Source organism: Hydra vulgaris, chromosome 12 (assembly GCF_038396675.1).
Source record: "Hydra vulgaris chromosome 12, alternate assembly HydraT2T_AEP".
NCBI classification, from domain to species: Eukaryota; Metazoa; Cnidaria; class Hydrozoa; order Anthoathecata; family Hydridae; genus Hydra; species Hydra vulgaris.
This window is the reverse complement of record NC_088931.1, coordinates 9,483,874-9,497,728: the sequence shown is the minus strand read 5'-3', so window position 1 is coordinate 9,497,728 and position 13,855 is coordinate 9,483,874. Positions and strand designations below refer to the sequence as shown.

Here is a 13,855-nt window from a genome sequence, read left to right as displayed (position 1 = left end):
TTCTACTTATTTTCCTTTTAATTTTGCTTTTAGCTGAGTTTATCTGATTTTTTTTCAAACTTTTCATATTTTTTTATGAGTTATGACTGAAAAAGCTTTAAAAACAAATATATTACAAAAGTATATACCTAAACCTGTATGTGTGGAAAATATTTTAGATATCCGGAGAAACTAAAAGTTGAAAAAAACATCCGGAATTCTGGAAATATCCGGAAAAAGATAATCCCTGAATAAGCATTGATAGTCAGAAAAACCTAAATCTAAAGCCTTTAATTAGAAACCTCAATAACTTCAGTTGTTGAAACCTTAACAAAGTTGTTGAAACCACAACAACTTTAGTTGTTGAGGTTTAAACAGCAGCTGCTTAAACAGAATTTAAAACCGGGAGAACACCCAAGAAACAGAGTGACCACTCAAGAAACAATGTAACCAAAATTTTCAAAATTTAAAAATATTTTGAGAACAAAATATTTGATTTCAAGAACAATTTTTTTTATAAATATCAACAAACACATTACAAACTAAAACAATTCATTAACTCAGAATTATGAACCAGAAGCTCTAACTATAGTTGCAACATAGCTGCAAAAAATATATAGTTGCAATATGACTGCAACATAACTATAGTTGCAACATGACTGCAAAAATATCTATAGTTGCAAAATGACTGCAACATAACTATAGTTGCAACATGGCCGACTGGAGATTATAAATCACATCTTGACTGAGATTACGAATATGCTGAAATCAACAAAAATCTAAAAACAAAAACAAAAAATTATAAAAAATAAAAGTTGCAATGTTAATTTAGAAAGGTCATGTGCAAAGCAACTTTTGAGTTATTTTTTATTTTTCTATGCTAATTCTCAGCTAATTCAGTAATTCAATTCAGTTATTTAATTAAGCCAAAAATAATTGAAACTTTTATATCAAAGTTAATTAAAATAAAAACGGTATTAATTGAATTTCAAGTGATTTTCCTTATCATTTAGATCAAATTCGGTAAGTTTGGAACAAGACTCGATAGCTTCATGTTTAATGAATATTATAAGAATTCTCTTAACCAACTGCAAATGATCGCTTTCATGTGCAACTTTGTAGTGTCTTTGATAGAGTTTCAAAAATTGTTTAAACATGCCAGGTAGCTATAGAAACCAGAGTATCTCAATAACTAATCATTTTTATAATCGATAAAAAAATACTGATTAACCTTTTTCCTACATTTTAGTCTTCAACACGTCTGGTTGTGCAAAACAAAAAAAGGAATACAGAGCTTTCAGAGATACTAATAAAGTCACTTCTTTATAAGATCCAAACGCTAGCACCAGTTATGATTTGTTGAATCATTTTAATAAAAGGATAAGTGGTCTAAATATTAGCAGGATTCTTCAGGTTCTATGAATGGATCCATAAGTGTAAACTTATTACAACTTTCTTCTTTTTTCATAACTTTTTAGCACTTAGATTTAATTGGATATAATTGATTTAATTGGATATAATTGATTTAATTGGATATAATTGATTTAATTGGATATAGTTGATTTAATTGGATATAATTGATTTAATTGGATATAATTGATTTAATTGGATATAATTGATTTAATTGGATATAATTGATTTAATTGGATATAATTGATTTAATTGGATTTAATTGATTTAATTGGATATAACTCATTTAATTGGTATAATTGATTTAATTGGATATAATTGATTTAATTGGATATAATTTGATAATAGTTCATGCTTGAAAGTTCAGTTAATTCCCATAATTGAAAGTTCAGTCACTTTATGGAAAAGTTTGCAGTTTTTTCAATAAACTTTGGTATTATCTTTCCTTTTACGATCTTTGTTTAGCTATTCTTCATTAATATTTTTTTCTGTATTTTAATTATTCTAATTTTAAAAACACAACAAAAAATTATAAAATAAATAATAGATAAGACATTGGTTATTAATTATAGATTATTAAATGAATAATTTATAGATTATTTATTGACTCCAAAAGAATTTAAAAAAATAAGCTCAATGATGGATATCATCAACAAAAAAAATCTAATTTTAAAATGAGTGGCTATCTGATTTCTAAAAAATATTTTCTAACTATTCTTTCCATGACATTAGAAAAACTTGAAAATAGGAATTTTTCAGGGTTTTCTAGGTTTAGTAAGAACCCTGCAAAAAGAGGTTAAAAGGTGAACTCTAATGTTGAAGGATTTTCCAGGTAAAGAATTCTAAACTCAATATGAACAGTAGATAACACTGGGCAAAACAAAGGACATGGTTTAAAAATCAATGTTACATATATGTATTTAATTTAATTTTTGTTGAAAGCCAAATAAATTTTGTGTTTATTAAAATATATATATATGGAAACAATTATTGTTTCATAAAACATGTTTGGAAGATCGTTAAAACATGTTTGGAAGATCATAAAACATGTTTGAAAGATCGTTAAAACATGTTTGGAAGATCATAAAACATGTTTGGAAGATCATAAAACATGTTTGGAAGATCATAAAACATGTTTGGAAGATCATAAAACATGTTTGGAAGATCATAAAACATGTTTGGAAGATCATAAAACATGTTTGGAAGATCATAAAACATGTTTGGAAGATCATAAAACATATTTGGAAGATCATAAAACATGTTTGGAAGATCATAAAACATGTTTGGAAGATCATAAAACATGTTTGGAAGATCATAAAACATGTTTGGAAGATCGTTAAAACATGTTTGAATGATCATAAAACATGTTTGGAAGATCATAAAACATGTTTGGAAGATATCGTTGCAAAAGAGGTAGAGCAAAAAATAATAAAGTTGCTTTGAAACTGAATTGTTTCAAATTAGTACTTTTAAACAAAAAAGTAAAAGAATGACAACCTACACTTTGGTTTAAACTATTGTAAAATATACTAAAAAATGTTAATGTAAATAGTTAGAACATATTTTTATTTTTTAATTGTAAAAATGTGATCTGTAAAAAAAAAAATATCTAGTAACTAAAAAATGGGCTATGGGCAATTTTTGACGAACATCCCATTCCCCTTTTCCCATTTACCATCTTTTTTATTGAACTCTAATTTTTGATTTACTCTAATAAATGGTTAAAGTAAATTATTTAAACTCCAAGTTTCAATAATTTTAAACTTGACCATTTATAAAAAAAAAATACATAATTATGTTTTTAATTGTTATTGTATTGGCAGAAAAATTGGTTGACTGAAGCTATGAAAAATGACAATACTATAATATTGTTGTTCTTTAATCATAACAAGTATGTAATAATTTTCACAAAATATATATAAAAACCCACAGATATTGCATAACATCATTATTTAAAGAACACAGAAAACTCGAAAAAGATCTTTTCATCAAAATAAAGCTTTATTTTACTTATGATATTACATACGTTATACAAAACGTAGTTAAAATTTAAACATTTTTATAATTATATTGACTTCATATTTCGTGACAAGGTGAGAATGGATCTATCATCTTTAATATCTGCTTCATAGCACGGTAGGAATGGGGAAATATTTCATATTTTGACCAAAATATCAGTAATTTTATCATATATGTAAATATACAAACAAAAAAGTATAACGTACCGAGAAATTGAAAAAAATCATTTGTAGCTTCTTGTTCATTATAATCTATTCGAGTGTCACCAAAAAAGAGTATGACACTTATAATGTTGTTCCTAAAAATTAAGTTATTAAAATGTCTTTTCAAAATGTAAGATTTATTATATATATATATATATATATATATATATATATATATATATATATATATATATATATATATATATATACATATATATATGTATATATATATATGTATATACATATATATATATATATATATATATATATATATATATATATATATATATATATATATATATATATATATATATATATATAATATATATATATATAACATTGTAAAAAAAGGTCACCCGCAATTACGAATCGTTATTTAGTCTTATTTAGTCATGTAGTCAATTATTTAGTCTTGTTACCGCTGCTACTAATACGTGTGACTTTGCTGAAAATCATTTAAAACTTGTATAGACTAGAAGTGTTAAGAACTTTAAAACAATTCGGAAAGTTCCAGAATATTTTAGACGAATTTAGAACATTCTGGAACAATTTAGAACATTCTGGAACAATTAAGAATTTTCTAGAACAATTTAGAATATTCTAAAACAATTTAGAGCATTCTGGAACAATTTAGAATATTCTAGAACAATTTAGACTGTATATATAGCTGCTTATCTAATTTTATAGTTATTCCAGAAGCAACACATGGCGACGTACAAGCCTAGCGATAGTAGCATTTAGAAGTACAAAGATATGTGGAGCAAAAATCTGGTAAAATTCGAAGACTCATAAAAGAAGAAGAATGGTCTATTTGAAAGAATATTCACTGGAAGAAAAGTACAAAATGCTTCTCCAAAAGCAAATTATCGAATGCTACCATTTCCCTGGACCAAAAATCAAAGGAAGAAAGGAGCGAATAGCGGAAATTTCCGAAGAAGTCGCCAAATTGTGGAAGAATAAACTTAATTTTCCTCATGTATCTGATCAAGTTATACAAGCAAAGCTTGTTAAATACTGAAATGTTATGACGAATGTGTCAAACGTGGAAGCTACGAACCCCTTGATGAAATTTTTGATATTACTAAAGTGGATAGAATATGGTTATCTTCTGAGGACAAGCAATTGCACCATTTCCAAGTGGAAAGCAAAGGAGCAGTAGAATACTCTACAGGCTAAGCAGCCAGTAAAGAAACAATCCATCTCTCTAAAAGACAAAAACTTTCTAATAGGTCATCCAACTCATCATCTTACTATCCTGGTTTAGTGATTCTGACTCTGAGGCTGACGACAGTGAATATGAAAACGATGACGAAGAAGAAGATGAGACTACTACACCAAGCAGAAAACATCATAAAAGAAAAATTGCAATCAACTTGGTAACCTACACAAGAGTATCAACAAGCAAAGCTGCTAACATATGCAAGAAATTGGCTCGTGAAGGCATTGACATCCCAATTCCATTTTAATCAGCTATTTACAAGTCAGCAATTAAAGAGGCAATCAAGCTGAAAAAAGAAATGATTGAAAAGTTGCGTATGGAAAGTAGGTCCTTACACTTTGATGGCAAGCACATCAACGGAATCACAAAGAAACGCATCAATAAACCTCAGTTATCAGTCAACACCATGTATTAGATAAAATCCTCCGTTTGGTGATGGATGAACAACTTGTTCATCCGTCACCAAACGGAGGATTCTATCTAATTCATGGTGTTGATAGATAAAATAGAATTATATTATTATATTATCATGTATAATATCGTATACTTGAGTGCTCTATAGATAAACTAGAGCTATATAGTGTATATGTTACCCGCAGTACCTTCACCTGGTACTGCGGGTAACATATACATATATGCGGGTAATATATATATATATATATATATATATATATATATATATATATATATATATATATATATATATATATATATATATATATATATATATATATATATATGTATATATATATATATACGAATCTTTTTTTTTACCAACTTGGGACAAAAAAAAAATTTTTTCCCGACTAAGATCTATAAAAAAAAAATAGGTTCTTGTTTGCTGACGTTTTCCGATTGCCAACAATAGATCTAACTTTGCCGACTCTGATGTTCAATATGTCTACTATTAAGTTTAATAGGAGGGCTAGATACTCCCTACGCCCTTCCCCCTATGGATGACTCTGCTCATTTACATACGTACAAACATATACATGCAAACGCATACACATAAACACACACATATACGTACACATACTTAGATACATACACACACTGTAAACATACTTAGATATTAGAGATACTAAAGGTTTGAAAAAAAAAGTGACAAAGTTTCGTAAGAACTGTATTGTTATCGTGAACTGCTATTTTGCAATTTTAAGATAGTTGCAGTATGGAGTTCAGATATTTTAACGGATTGTCTGTAATCTAATAATATTAAGTAATTGCTGCTTAATAATAGTTCTATATCAATATAATAATATAAAATACATAAAAGTAGTAATTGTTCAATATAGCTTATAAATAAATATTTAGCACAGAAAATGTAAATTATTTCAACTATTATGTTAATGCAATAATTAACACGTTTCAAACACGATTAATACGTGTTTTTGTACGTGTTAAACACGTCTTATGCATACTGGGATATAACAAATTGCGTCCAACTGGCGTAATTGTATAAAGGATATCTTACATAAGCCTGTTCCTGCTGGGAATGGTTAGAAATACAAAATAATAATAATAAAAATTATAAATACTCAATATATGCATCAAGTTCCTTTGGTGTTAAGCTTTTAGCTAGTTTTGATAAATGAGCTTCTGAAGGTAAGTTTTTATTAAACTGCAACTTGTCTAAACGGCTGAGCGATAAACCTATTGGAGGGTTGTGAAGATATCTTGCTTCTGATAATTCGTAAGAGTATGTGCGTTCTTCGCAGTCCAATGGACATTCTTTACGCATGGTGAATTCAGAAAAAGATTCTAAAACATTAGAAATGTTTATAATATATTGTATATACTACATTTTATGCTATTCAATTCATTTAACAATAAATTGAAAAAAGCAGTGGTTCACTTAAGCCTTTTAACATGTTATTGAAAAGAGCATTTCTTATGATAGTCAATCCACAAGATTTTTTTTTTGACATTTTAAATATGATTAACATGGTTGTATAGAGCTAAGAAAGACGTGGATCCAAAGTTATTTTTTGTGCTGAAAAAACAGACTATTTCTTGACAAAACGCCCTCTACTTAAGTATGAAAAATCGGTTGTAAAATGGCACCAAGATGAAACTAAAAAAGCTTGAAATATCGCAAACATCAAAACAAAAAGAAATAAGCATAATATACATAATTTCTGCTTCAAAATTCTAAGTATCATATTTCAAGAAAACATAAATGCTTGATTTGAATAGGGAAAAGGCAATACTTGCTTTTTGAAAGGGAACTTTTTTATAAAAAGTCTTTTTTTTTGTTTGTTTAAATAAATCGACCTTAAAGTTTTTAAACGCTCAGAACTAAAAAATTATGTATAAAAGTTAAAAAGGTTCCCCCATTCCATTAGATTCTTCTTTTTTTAATTAAAAATTAATTGGAAATTTAATTACGAATTTGTATTTTGGTACTTTGGAATCTTTATCTTCAAAATCTTCTTTTAAAAAAATTCCCAAGGCAAAATTTTTTATCATTAGTGATCTGAAAGGCGAAGTTGACTTCGGCTTCCACTTCGGTGCCAAACTTGAAATAACAATTCGGCTTTCAGTTAAATTCGTTAATACTTGCAAAATTTCATTTAAATTCATTTAAGTTAAAAAGTTATTTTTTAATTTTTATTTAAAAATAACTTTTTCGAATTTTAATAATAGTTATTTTTTTATTCATTTTTTTTTCTTTCAGGAAAACAATTCTCATTAATGCTGCATTTTTAAATATTAATTTTTTTTTTTTCGAAATTTGTTGTTTTTTGTAAACGTATATTTTTTGTTTTAATAAATTAAAAATCACTTTGCTTTCCTAAATAATTAAATTTTCATTTAGTAGATTGTTTACTGCCGTTTCTTTCTCCAAAAAGTTACATTTGTGATTAACTCAGTTATTTTGTAAAAAAACTAAAATCAAAAATGGAAGTCTCTAGAAATTTAATCTGGAAACGTTTTCTCAAGAACACCCCAGTAAACTTTAAATCAACTTGTAAGATTTGCGGAGATATACATGTCAACAGTGACGGTTCCAGGAATTTTTGGTGAGGGGAGGGGGATATTGAAATATTTTTGTATTTTGTACCACATGTACTCTTTCACATGAAAATTAAGCACAAAGAGATTAATAAACAGTTTGAGAAGAAAAAGAGAGTTGCTGCAGAAGAACTTGTTAGTGCAATGAAAAGATTTCAAAACTTGTGTTGGTCTTTCCATTCAACCATCAATTACAAAATTCATTTTACAAAAAAAAGCTTATGCGGGCAATGATACATAACAAGTCAGATTTGACTACAATCCAACAGCTAAGCTTTGCAGAATCAACACTCTATTCAATATTGGCTTTACTACAGGTTTTGTTGATTTCATCAAGTCGATTGACTCTAAGCTTATCATAAAAGAAGCAACCAACTATTACAGAAAGCTGTAATCTGCCAGAACATTATAAAAAAGTTTATGTGTACGCAGAAGCAACGATGCTTTCAGTACATTAACATTACTTTTCACAAGAATTTAAACTTAATTCATTCCTTGATGAAATGGAACCATTCAAGGATGAAAGACACACTAGAAAAATAACTTCCATTCAGTTAGATGCCCTGATTGACACCCTTAATCTGCTTTTAAAGGAACAAATGCACAGATAATTGTAATTATAATAATAACACTTTGTTTAACTTCGTAAATACTTTTTTATAAACCTAATGCTTTTGTTTAAGTTCGTATTTTACATTTTGTCACCAAGCAACTTTACAAAAAAGAAAATTTGATTTATGTTTCAATTTTGTGTAACATTTGTTTAAACTTTTTATGAATCATCATCTTTCTTTTTAAGCTTGTATTTTGTTTATGGTCATTTAAAGTTTAGACGAACAAAACATTTTTTTTATCATTTTGTTTAATTTTATAAATAACAATAACAAGTAATAATACTAACATACGTGCCTAATTTTTCAGATGGTGCTTTAACTACAGAGATGCAATGTCATCTTAGAAATTGAAAAAAGCTTGCAGGTGCAAATAGAAGTTATATATGCTGATCACACTTTGCACTTGATAGTGACAAAAAGCATTGCTAACGTGAAACTGATCAAAGAGTCTGTCTCAGAAGCACACTTTCATGTACCAAATTCAAAAAAGTTTGAGCTGACTTAAAAATCACCTACAAGAACGTTATTTTATCTTGTAAAATTAGATGGAACAGTCAGTGTTTGAGTGTGAAATCCTTGACATCCGGGAAGGTTTTGAAATGTTAGTCCGAAAAGGACACCTGTTTATAGACAAAGTATTATCTCACATTCAGTTGCAGATCTCAAAGAAGATTATGCCTGTTTTTCAAAAATTCCATGATTTTTCTTTCAACATTTCTGCTGACAAAACACCCATAGTCCATCAAATGGTCCTAGGCATCTTCAATTTGTACAAGTAATTTTTTATCTTAAATTTTAAATCACAATAACTGGTTAGTTTTATATTTTCATTAACCTGAAATTAGATATATTCTACATTCAAAACTAAAATAACTTTTCATTCACATTTGTTTTTGCTATTTTTTATTTTTATGAAATAGGCTACATATGTGTTTACTTATTTACTGTTCTTTATGCTTATAGCTATGTCAATATCAGACTCGCTGTTCAAAAGAATGATGAATATATAAGATAGCTAACAAGAGATTTGGATGAGCAAATTACAAAATACTATAATAAATATGGCATGGAGAACATCACCTATGCGATTGCTCCAATTTTAGGCCCAGTCTTTCGAGACAAACTCCTTAAAACAAAGCATGACAGGTATAAGAAGACCAAAACATGCATTCAAAATGAACATTATTGAGACTCATCTGCTGAAGAAATAGACTCACCTTTACTTCTGGAGCAAGCATCTACTAATATTCTAGGTTCTGTCGGATTGACTTTTTCTCCCAAACTACACTTCACTACAGATGATCTTAGTTTCAAATCGAAATCACTTAACACTTCTGACATTCAAGCAGAACTAGAAAAATATTTTTTATCTCCATCGGTAGCAAAGAATCTTACAGTGGTTGAAGAGCATGGCACCAAAATATCCAAAGCTGGCATCCGTTGCCAGAAAAATGTATCTCATTCCAGCTTTATCAGCTTCTTCAAAAAGAGTCTTTCTTGCAGCTAGGTAAGGTGGACCTGAACCAATCTTAACAGCAACAATGTAGAAAAGCTTGTCTACATTACACTAAATTGTAAAATAAATTATAGAAAAAAGTTTAAGGCTTTAACTCGTAATACTTTCTGCAAATTGCTAAAATTCAATATACATTCCATGTGCATTCTTTAAATATTACTAAATGCACGTTAATTTGGCTAATGTATTATAAATTAGTTACAATTCAACATAAAAGCCCCAATTTTTTTTTAATTAAATATTTTTTAAAATCCAAATTCGTTATTAATTAAATTCGGGGTACAGATATAGCCTAAATTTGTCTTCCAGTTAAATTCAGTGTATGCATACAATTTAAATTTATCTTTCAGTTAAATTTGGGTCTTAAAATGTTGGCTTCGCTGGTCATTAAGTGGTCTTAAGACATAAATAGTATATAAGTGAAGCCATATAAAACTTAGTACTTCCTATACATGGTTGGAAAGAAGTTGAGTTGAAGTTTAGAGCATAATTTTTAATGCAAAAAAATAATGCAAAAAATTTGAGAACTATTAAATTTGATGGAAAAAACCTTAAGGTTCTAGCTTAACCATAAAAAAAGATTAGGAGAGTAAAGTTCATGAAAATTACGTGTTTTTTGTCGAACGTCAAATGTTTTTCGTTGCACTCCGGAATCGCTTCTTATGAATTCTTAAAAAAATATATTTCTAATTTTTTTAGTTGTTTCCAATAGGCAAAATTTGAAAGTTATAAATATGTCTCTTAAAATATCTAGAATCTCATGTCTGATATGATACAATAAATTAATTAAAAAACAAGCCAGTATAAGATTCTTAATAATTTTTTTTGATGAGAATTTATCCTCGCTTTCTAAAATAAGATAAATTCAAACTAAGCTCACCAATATAATTGGTATTATGTACCGAGTTCGTTTGTATATCAATAAACAAAGTCTCAAACTAATATATTTTGGACTAATCAGTGTCGACGACACCGGGGTAAGGGGCCCAGGGGGCCACTTGCATCCCCTCCCACACTTTTTTTCTAGAGGACCTTTTATTTAAAAAAAAATTCGTGATATGGAGAACTTTTTTTAGAAATTTACAATGGTGCCCTAACCCCCTCCCCCCTCACTTCGAAACCCGTGCGGTCGGCCTTGCTAATTCATAGCTTAATCAGCTATGCAAATATTTCATGGGCAAGTACGCAACCATCAAAACTTAAAAAAATTTATTACTTTCAAAACATGCGTGCAGAATCATTTACTCTAAAAATAGGCGTGAACACACTAAACCTAAAATAAAAGATATGAAAAAGATGGATATTTTTTAAAAACTAAAGCTTAGTCTGCAGTTTTAATCATTTTCTCTTTACTTTTTAGAAAAAGTAAATCTCCCAAACCGAGGCCTGGATTTTTTTTAATGTTTTAAATGACATTACCAGATATTTTGGAAACTCTAAATTTATGTAAATAAATTATGTATATAAAGTTATTATATATTCACTTTTTTTTTACCCAATCTATTTATGATATTATGTATTAAACGATATCTTACTTTATCTTTTATATATTTTTATATAAAGTTTATTAAACTTATATAAAGTTTTATATAATCATTCTTACTTTTACCCAATCTATTCATGATATTATGTATTAAACGATATCTGTTTATATATTTTTTGTAAACATTCATTCAATTTTTCTTTTATACTATATATTCTTGAAACAACTTTGTAAAAATTATAAATTGTAACATGGCAATAAGGCAAATCAATGCCTTCTTCTTGCTCCGGCCATTATCTGAATTGTAAATTTATGGAAACTGTTATATTTATTAAACGGCAAAATATAATGTTCAAGAAAAAAAAAAAGTAAATAAATAATAAAAAAATGTTTGTTAATGCTTATGTCAAATAAAAAGGTTTAGCAAAAAATTGCAATGAATGGACCCCAGGAACAAAAACAACTCTAAGAGTTCGCCTCCTCCCCAAAATGGGATAATAGGAAGTCGATAAATTTTATTTTTAGCAATCTTTTAACATTCTTTAAATGTTCAATGTTATGACCATCTATAATTTCCGCCCTCCCAAAAATGTAAGGGTCGTAAATTTCACATGTTCAACCTTCAAACACTAAAAGATAATTATATAAAATATAAAACATGTCAATCAATTTTAGTATATGTGCTAAAAAAACAAATTTGATCAAGCCATTGCCTTCATACTCGATGTAAAAGAGCGATCATTTAGGGTATATCTGTCCCGGGCTCCAAGCAGAACAACTTTTTACAAAACAATTTCAAAAGTGTAATATTTGAAACATCAAATCCTTCCTAATCTTCTCTACGTTACTGTTCCCAAAATACATTAATGAATCACTGTAGTATTGTGTATCTTTACACAGCTTTATGGTGTCCTATATATACCAAAGTTAGTTGCATCAGCCATTTGATCAGTATCAACAAGTTCAACGCCATCACCAATTCAATTTTTATAATGGTTTATAACGTTTACTTTTAACAAAGTGGCAACGAAAAATTAGTACTGGTTGAATGTACGGTCAGTAAAAGTATCATTTTTATAGTAAAAGTACGCTTCTACAAAACAAGTTATTATTTTACTCAGAACAGTCCAAATCGAAGTTCCCTACTTTGTAATATTTTTTAATTTCTTAATTAGTTTTTTCTATCAAGTCATGTTTTAAAAAATTGCTGAAGTGTTAGGCTCTTCTTGTCGGAGGCCAATAACAACAGCTTAGTAGAACATTTTTATCGATTTTTAACTAAGTATTGATTACGGAAAAAAATGAAAAAATCTAAACTAACAAATTTTGTTGATTGTTTATTGAAAAATGTTGGACAGGCAACTTAAACGCTATCTACCCTCAAATATCTAAAAATCCTGGTTTACTTTTTAAAGCTAGACTATTCCTTTCACAAAAAAACCTAACTCTTCTTTATTTTTCTTTTATGCACAGTATCTTATAAATGCTAATATAACTTGGACAAACACATACAACAAAAATATTCTTCTTGAATAATACATCATAAAAACAAACTTACACATGTTAAACCCCTATTAAAAAAAAGTTCTAAACATTAAACTGATATCTTTGCTAATACTATTGGTGCTAAAATATACAATGGTATTAGCTCCTACTCAATTTACAAAAAACCTTTTTTAATATCAAAAAGTTTAACACTCAAGCAACTGGTAACTTTATCGTACCCCCAAAAAATATATAAAATTCTCAAATCTCTATTTTTTATCGTATCCCCTATTTATGTGAAAAAATTATTTCCGAAATACACATTAAGTACTCTTCAAAACAAAATAATTTCTTTTAAATTGAACCTTAAAAACCTTGTTCTTAATATATATAATTACATAGAAATGTTCTAGTTCTCATGGTAAATCAAAACTTATACTTATAATATAATAATCAGCAAACCAACGTGAAAAATGTCAGATTTTTATATGTTTAAAAATTAAAATACAGAAAATCTTATTCTAAACACATGAACACATGCACTCACAGAAATTGTAATATAATTAGAAAAAAAAAATACTGTAACTTTAAGGAAGCCTCAGGGTCAAATATCAACAAAAGGAAAACCAAAAGTTTGGAGTCGGGTGAATTTAACTGCATTTGAATAAAACTTTTAAATTTAAAACGCAAATTTTCTAACTTTATTTGTTATTAGGCATATATGCTGATAAAAACAAACAATGCTTTTAATGGTTAGAATCTTAAAGTCAAGAGATCTGAGATTCGACTCCTATATTCACGATATTTTTGAAGAAAACGGCTGTGATAAGACCATTGTTTTTTTTTGGAGCAGTTAAATAACCAAAAAAAAAATTTTTATTGGAACTTTTTTAAAAAATTAAATAAAAGCTA

The 13,855-nt window shown here is 27.8% G+C and overlaps 1 protein-coding gene across 1 annotated transcript in view; it reads right to left on the bottom strand.

Annotated features, from left to right (window-relative positions):
• Positions 1-13,855, bottom strand: part of LOC100208636 (acid-sensing ion channel 2) — a 30,206-nt gene that overhangs the window by 831 nt on the left and 15,520 nt on the right. The window contains exons 6-7 of the mRNA XM_065811479.1: positions 6,369-6,591; positions 3,615-3,706 (exon numbers count right to left, since the gene is read on the bottom strand). Coding sequence (XP_065667551.1) covers positions 3,615-3,706; positions 6,369-6,591 — 315 coding nt within the window. The remainder of the gene's footprint in view (positions 1-3,614; positions 3,707-6,368; positions 6,592-13,855) is intronic.